Source organism: Garra rufa, chromosome 4 (genome assembly GCF_049309525.1).
Source record: "Garra rufa chromosome 4, GarRuf1.0, whole genome shotgun sequence".
Lineage (NCBI taxonomy): Eukaryota > Metazoa > Chordata > Actinopteri > Cypriniformes > Cyprinidae > Garra > Garra rufa.
In genome coordinates, this window is record NC_133364.1 from 45,571,877 (window position 1) to 45,580,453 (window position 8,577).

The window sequence follows — 8,577 nt, forward strand, 5'->3', positions numbered from 1 at the left end:
ATAAAACGGACAGTTCTGGTCCTTGATTCTGATTGGTTGAACCACATTTAAATTTGTTTCAAATTGCTCTACAAACACTCAACCTTTTTGTTGCAACCACAACTATTTCTGAGTTAAGGTCAAAAGTTTACATACAACCTCTGGCAAAAAGTTTGGAATCACCACACTTAGACGTTGTTCATCCATTTTTTTCACTTCATAACAAAAATACAAATCACAGAAATTACACAACTATTTTTTGTTTAATAATTCAACATTCTGGCTATGTGAAACATACTTCAAACAAATGAGATTAAGCTCTTTTAATTAATGGAAAATTATTTTCCATATCAAGCACAGGAAAAAAGTATGGAATCATTCAATGTTGAGGAAAAAATTATGGAATCATTAACCAAAAAACACAATTAGTACTTTGTTGCTCCTCCTCTGGCATTTATGATGGCCTGAATTCTTTAGGGCATGGACTTCACTAATGAAAAACAATATTCTTCATCAAGCTGGTTCCAACTTTCTTGACTAGCGGTTGACAGATCAGCTATGCGAGACTGAACCTTGTCATGGACCAGTTTTTCAATTTCCACCACACATTTTCAATCGGATTAAGATCTGGACTATTTGCTGGCCATGTCACTGAGTTGATGTGCTTTTCCTGAAGAAAAGCTTTAACACTATTTGCTCTGTGGCAAGGTCCATTATCATATTAAGATCATCACCAAACTTCTTTTCTATTTATGAACCTGTGAATTGACTGTTGAGGTAAAGATTGCCATTTCCTCTGGTCTTTTACCTGACATGCAACCCCATATTATAAATGAGTTGGATAATTTGATCGTTTTCTTCAGGCAGTCATCTTTATATATTTCAATAGAATGGCACAAGACAAAAGATCCAGCATCATCTTCTTGTCCATTGCAGATTTGTGATTCATCACTGAATATCACTTTCATCTAATCATCCATACTCCATGACTTCTTCTCTTTAGCCTACTCTAATCTTTTTTTCTTTTGTTAATGTGTTTCTATATGTAAATCTCATTTTATTCAGCCGGTTTTTTACAGTTATGTCACACATATCGACTCCTGTTTCTGCCCATTTGTTCTTCATTTGTTTCCTTGTGCATTTTCTATTTTTAAGGCAATTTGCTTTGAGTTTTCTATCTTCACGCTTTGATGTCTTCCTTGATCTGATCTCCATTTCGTTAATACTTACACCAAATTTTAGAAACAATTTCCAACTTAGATCAAACTTGCCATACTCCATGATGCATTTCCATCTTGAAGGAGTTTTATAATCCTTTCCATTATTTCAACTGACAGCTTTCTTGTTGGGGACACGTTTCCTTACAATTAGCCAAGTTCAACAGCTTGTTAACATCTGTGAGCACTCTATTTTAACTGCTGGCTAATTAGCATTTTAGATATGTTCAGATATTTATTTCAGAAATACAAATTACAAGATGATTCCTTTTTTTTTTTTCTCAGCATTGAATGATTCCATAATTTTTCCCCTACTTGATATGAGAAATAATTTTCCATTAATTAAAAGAGCTTAGTCTCATTAGTTTGAGGTATGTTTCACACAATGTTGATTTAATAAACAAAAATAGTTTTGTGTCATATCTGTGATTTGTTTATTTGCAATGAAGTAAACAAAATGAGTGAACAACATCTAAGTGTGGTGATTGCATACTTTTTGCCAGGGGTTGTAGTTATTGCTTTTTCTTTTTGGTGAAAGCCTGAATGATTACAAGCTAAACAGTAAAAAAGCTATTTCAATGTAATTCAATTGACTAAATTGAAATACTGTTGAAATTAAAACAGAGCATTTGTTGATTTGTCTTTTCTTTCATCAATCTTATTAGATCATTTAAAAAACGCTTAAACTGCAAAAACTAATGATTATTTTGCTGCGTTCATGCCATATTGTAAATACAGTAATTTTGAGATGACAACAAATGACATCCTACTCAGAGCTGTTCATGTCCTCGGACTCTGAATTATGCCTTTACTATGGCAACACTATCAATGCCTTAACTGAGCCTATGTTGGTCAGGTGGTACAAACCGTAGCTCACAGAAGACTCCCAGTTCACAAGTTGTAATTGCAAGTTCTACGAGGATGTGAACACTTTTTACAAGTTGGAATGACGTAATTACTGGAATTCCAATATGGCGTGGTCGCACCTTTAATAGATACAATTGTCACACCCTATGGACTGTTTGGTTTTGCCCATTGTTTTACCCCCCATTGGACTGTTGTATTTGTTTTTTTTCCTCTGCCCATATTTGGTCCTTCCTGTTCCTGTTTTTGTCAACTGCACTAATTATCAATTTACCTACATCTGTCTTGTCTTATTAACTTTCTATTTAAGATGTGTACAGTTCAGTCTTCCTTATGCAATATTAACGTTACCTTGGATGTGTGTTCACCTGTCTTCCTGTCTGGATTTCCCTGTTTGATTTACCTTTTGTGGATTTGATCAAAGAACTTCAGTTTATTTCTCGTCTCTGTTGGTGTCATACACCCAACTGTGACAACAATAGAATAAAGTAGGATTCTTCAAAATTCTTAAAAGATTCAAGATAAAATGATCCCTTTAGAAATGTCAGATATTTATGACTTGTTCTATAAGACTATCCTGTAAGACAATTCCTAGTGGAATCCTTCAGGAATGCTTTAAAATGATGAGGAAAATATTCTAATTGGAATCCTGTAAGATTATTTGACAAAGGGGGTTTACATGGTGTTTTAAAACAATAATGTTCAATACGCAGGATTCTTACACCTTTCCAAAGGAAAATTCAAGCACTTTCAATGTGCATTTTCAAGATTTTCCAGCACCTTACCACTGTGGTAAATTCCATGTTCACATACATGAGTTATTCATTTTAAATAAAACAGATATTACTGTGCTACTAAAAAACAACTGTCTGGATTGCATATAACACTGCCTTATACAAATGGTTCAAAACATTATATTATTTACTAGATAACTTTACTACATTAGCTATTACACAGTTACTATAAATTAATATAGTATTTGTTTTTTACAATTTACTATATTATGGTTCAAAAACACTAAGCCTAACACTATAGTATTTAAATTTTACTACATTTCCTATAGTATTTTTTTCATGAGGGAGGCTGCACAACTACTACCACACAAAAGCTCCTGTTTTATCCAGACTGGACTATTGTAATGCACTCTTGGAAGGCCTTCATGCATGTGCTATCAAGCCTCTGGAATTGATTCAGAATGCAGCAGCAAGAGTGGTCTTCAAAGAGCCGAAGAAAGCCCATGTCAAATTCCTCTTCATCAGTTTGCTCTGGCTGCCAATAGCAGCTTGCATTAAATTCAAGGTACTGTGTTTGCCTACAAGACAACCACTGGCACTGCACCAAAATACCTTAACTGTGTAGTTCAGACGTATGTGCCCTCCAGAAGCTTTCGTAATGTTAACTTAAAAAAATATTACTTACAGACCTATTCAATGGGCTCTATGCACGGAGCTGCGTGACGTATTTCCGGAAGAATTTCAGACTGCACACCTTTTTCCGGTCCTGCTGAAGCTAGCCTGTGTTCTTCCTTTGCGTTTGGCAATTGTTACAACTACTTCAGTTATCTTGTTTTTCATCGTTTTTAACTTTAAATTGTATACACGCGTGCGTGCGTGTGTGTGTACAAGATGACATCCAAGAGGATCAAGTTTTCCTTCCAAAAGAGAGAGGAAAGCACAGCTAGCTACCAAAGCATCGTCAAGGTGTAACTCTTTTTTAAGTTTACACACCTTTTCGAAAGATGGTGAGTTACAGAAGAAGTGGGTAATTAATATACGACGAGACTGCTTCAAGATCACAGTTCATACAAGAGTCTGCAGTCGTCATTTTTCACCTGCTGATCTGATCGAGCACACTACACCAGGCGGACGCAGACTTGCATTAGCAACGAGCAATGCTGATATAATATGCTATTATATTATTATACTATATATTATAATATTATTATTATATATAATGTAAAAATGTGTTGTAAATGTGTGTATGTGTAAATGTTATGATTGGTGCCTGTCCTCTTTCCGGCGATGCTGTTAGTGGAGAGAGGCAATGCTGAACGAGCAATGCTGAGTGTGCCTGTGTGTGTTTTGTGTTCACAAATACAAGTGCTAATATTAAATCACCCGCAACCAAACCAGTTGTGTGGACAGTCCTTAATTATAAAAATTACACAATGCAGAGGGACAACGGCTACAAAACATTAGCAACTTACCTTCATAATTACAGATGTAAGAGAAAACATAACATTTTAATCCCTTTTCCATCTTATTCTGTGGGGTAGAGCTGAACAAAGAGACAATTCGCCATACGTCATTGATTGTTACTTTTGGTAACTCCAGTAAGCACCGAGTGAACTCCAACCTCTCAGCCATTTCACTCAGCTTCGCCGATGACTCCAACAACCGGAAGTAGGACTGCGGTCAGATGTGGAATGCGGAAGTGGAGCGTGCATATAGCCTATTTACTCAATCTGTTTTTCAAGTAGAGGAAGTGACTGAATTAGAAATAGACATTATTTTTGATGTGTTAAAAATAACTGTAAAGCAAAGGGTGCCAATGGGCTTGACACAAATGCTTAAAATATAATAAAGATTTATTAGCATGCCCAATTACATACTTGGTAAATTTGTCATTTAAACAAGCAGTTGTTCTATCAGCTTGGAAGTTGGCCACAGTTATCCCGGTTTATAAAGTAATTATAGGCCAGTTAGCATCCTTCTGATTAAATATAATTGTTACAGTTCTGTCAGTTTATGTCTGTTCTTTTGGTTTCTCCCATTGTCTCCCCCTGTCTTTCTGTGATCATTTGGTTTAGCCCTCATCACCGTAATCTGTGTCAACTGTGTTTAATTATTAGTCTGTCTTTATAAGTCTTTGTCAGGATTATGTCTGTGTTTTGTCCTGTTCTGTTATGTTTCCCAAGTGTTTTTCCCTCCTTGTTTCTAGTTCATTTGGTTTAGTCCTTGTTTTCCCCCTTTTGATTTAGTCCTTTTGGTTTGTTCTTGCCCATATTTGTATTTCCCCCTCGTTATCTTGTTAACTTGTTTGTGACCACGCCCATGTTTCTGTGTATTTAAGTCTGTTTGTGATCACTCCCCAGCTGTCCGTCGTTACCGTTACATGTTTGCTGTTTTGCTCCTGGTTTTGATTTGTAGGGATGTGCCGAACGAAGCAGTGAAGCTTTTACTACAAACTGCGTTGATGCTTCGAAGCTTTTTGACACAGTGCTCTACTTCTCCATCTGGTGGTCAAAAAAAATCTCTACACCAGCTGTGCCATTGAAGTGTTTTGTTCATTGTAATATTTTGTTTGTGTATTTAATAAACATATGTAATTAGCAAGATGGTGGTGTGTGTGTGTGTGTGTGTGTAGAGCCCCCCCCCCCTTTTTTTTGGACAATATAATGGCAATAAAGACTTTCTGTTTTTCATTTGTACTCACACCAAACATTCCCCCTTCTACATAGAGACCTATAGGCATGTGTGATTTTTTGTTTTTCATTGCTCCATTTTTCTGTGTTTTTTACAAAACATCACAAACATGTACGTTGTACAAAAACAACAACACCAAAAATAAAAAAAATACACACAAATGCAACTACATATTTTTATTCAAGAATATGATTTGTTCTGCTGTGCTGGAGCTTAAGCGGCTCCTTTTTTTACTGATTACATCACCCGCTTTAGAAAATATTCGTTCACACGGAACAGATGTGGCCGTAATTGCCAAATATTTTCTGGCCAAAGTATATAGATGGGGGTACTCTTTATGGGCCTGCCAGTATTTTAGAGGGTCCTCACTTCGAGGCAGGTATGCATCACTGATGTACCTCTTGACCTCTATGGTGGCATCAGCATTACAGCTATGATGCCGTTGCGTTTCACTGACTCGGCTATCCAGGAGCTCCCACAGGTCATCTGAGGATGGAGCATTCTGAGCTGCCTGAGAGGATGATGCCTCTGCTTGTGAAGCATGCTCACTGGTTAGTCGGATGATTGAAGCACATTCAGCTGTCAACAGCCGCTCAGCTTCACGGGCATTATCCTGGTTGCCAAACCCAAGGGTCTTAAATCTGGGGTCTAGCAACGTGGCCAGTGCAAGCACACGGATTGATTCAACAGTACTGCACCGCTTGTTGATGTACTGCTGAAGAGCAATCCCTAAGGATGAAACAGATACATTTCTTGCCAGGGCTGTTTTTTCTGCTACCTTGTGCTGAATCATCCTAATGATTGGGATTATCTTTGAAGCTGACACTCTCTTCTCCCCAGAGAGTTCTTCCGTGGCATACTTGAAAGGTGCCAGTACTTCAAGGCTTTCTGAAATTATGTCAAAATCAGCACTTGAAAGTGACATGATGTCATTTGACAAACTAGCCAAAGCAGCACCAACAGGCTCTCTAAGATCAATAAGTCTTTGAAGCATGTCATGTGTGCTGTTCCACCTGGTGTCCACCTCCTGGAGAAGCTTTAGGGGCTGCCTGCCCATCCTTTCTTGGGCAAGCATTAACTTTTCAGTAGCTTTAGTGCTGCTCCTGAAATAAGACACCACTCTCCTGGCTCTGCTACGGATGTCTGCCATGACCTCATGTTCTTCTACTGCCCTTTTCACAATAAGGTTTATGGTATGAGCAAAGCAAGGGAGATGGCGTAGTCCCAGTTTCTGAATTGCTGACACCATGTTGGCTGCATTGTCTGTTACCATGGCAGCAACTGAACCAGTAAGACCCCAGTCCGTTATCATCTCTGACAAAGCCTCTTTGATGTTGTCAGCTGTATGTGATTTGGGAAACTTGGATACTCCCAGCACCACTGAGCCCAGCTCAGTGTTGCTACAGATCTGGCCATTTAAAATGCGCACGGGAAGTAAAGTGGTCTCGCGTGACGCCGGTGTATTCCAAAAGAACACGGAAAATACAATGACATAGGAAAGACATGATCAGTAGGGGGCAGTCATGTAACGCACTGGACTGGAGCAGGCTGAAAACATTGCTGCAAACTAAAAGGTACGGTAACCTGGAGGGGACACCTTCGGTTCACTTATGTTTGTCGTGGCCACACAAATGAATTCGTAGGAACGTCATATTACTTTTTGTCATTGCCACGAGATATTAATCCCTGGGAATGTCATATTATGTCGTGGCCACAAGATTATTTTGTCGAGGTAACGACATCCTTATGTTTAATGCATAAACAAACCTGCGTAACCATAACCCAGGATTATCAGAGATAGGTTTGTTAATATTTTTTATTTTGAGTTAAGAAATGATTATATTAATTGTTATAGAAATTAATGCAATATTAAGTTATATATTAACAATAGGCAATGCTGTATATGCGAATGTCTGTGCGCGATGTAGACAGCATTCAAAAGTTTATCAAGAATAAATATTAGATATAAGTACTTCAAATTAAATAGCCCTGCAAGAAACATTTTATGCATCCTAAAGTCTTATCCATTAATTGATCCTCTTTTTTCTGTAATAAATTTATTATTCGTTTATATTCATTATGTCCCCCTTAATTTCGATCTCTTAACATTCCGAATCTAAATGATAAATGCTGGCATGCAATTAAAGATTTGATTATGCTATATGGCTGGGATTTTAAATAAATATATATATATATATATATATATATATATATATATATATATATATATATATATATATTCATTTTTAGTCTAATTATAACCTTTATAGTGTTTCATTGTCGAGTGAATCATTCACGTTCCATTTGTAAATCGTATGGTCACACACGGGCATTAATACAATCATAAAGTCAAAACTTTATTGGCATAACTGTCGTTCACAATATTTGCTAAATATATGCCAAATAGCATATACAGAAAGTTATTTAGGTTAAGCGATTCAAAGTAGATAGCTCTAAATCACTTATTATTTATTATTATTATAGGTTATTATTATTTCAATACCTGGTTAGGGCTATTTATTTTTAACGCCTGACAATTATGCCAATAACGTTTTGACTTTTTGATTGTATTTATCCCCGTGTGTGACGATAAATGAGTATGTTTTCATTTACAAATGAAACTACGTGATGATTCATTTCTCAGTAAAACAGTTTAGTATTTATATAGTCTATTAATTAGACGAAACAAAATAAAATATGTTCAATTCAACCTTTAAACTACATTCCAGTAAAAATCAGTCATATAGCATATGTCAAGCATTTACAGAATCATTTACATGAACGTTAAAGAGAGCCAAATTAAGGGGTGGAAACGCACGGAAATAAAAATATATACAAAAATAACAGGCTAATAAAAATAATATTAGTAATAGTAATACTAATGATAATGATAATAATATTAAGACAAATACGAAAAAAAGACTATTAGTTAATAGAAGGAATGTAGGCCTATTTTACTGTGTGACGATAAATTATTTCCAAATGAAACTACGTGAATGATTCACTCTTCAATTATTTGTCTATTAATTAGACTAAATAAAACACAATATATGTTAAATTTAAGCTTTAAACTGCATTCCAGTAAAAAACCC

General features: G+C 36.2%; 1 protein-coding gene across 1 annotated transcript in view; it reads left to right on the forward strand.

The window, feature by feature from the left end:
- The window catches only part of LOC141333363 (uncharacterized), a 12,037-nt gene extending 7,571 nt beyond the window's left edge, over positions 1 to 4,466 (forward strand). The window contains exon 7 of the mRNA XM_073838346.1: positions 4,336 to 4,466. Coding sequence (XP_073694447.1) covers positions 4,336 to 4,466 — 131 coding nt within the window. The remainder of the gene's footprint in view (positions 1 to 4,335) is intronic.
- Positions 4,467 to 8,577: the final 4,111 nt, after the last annotated feature.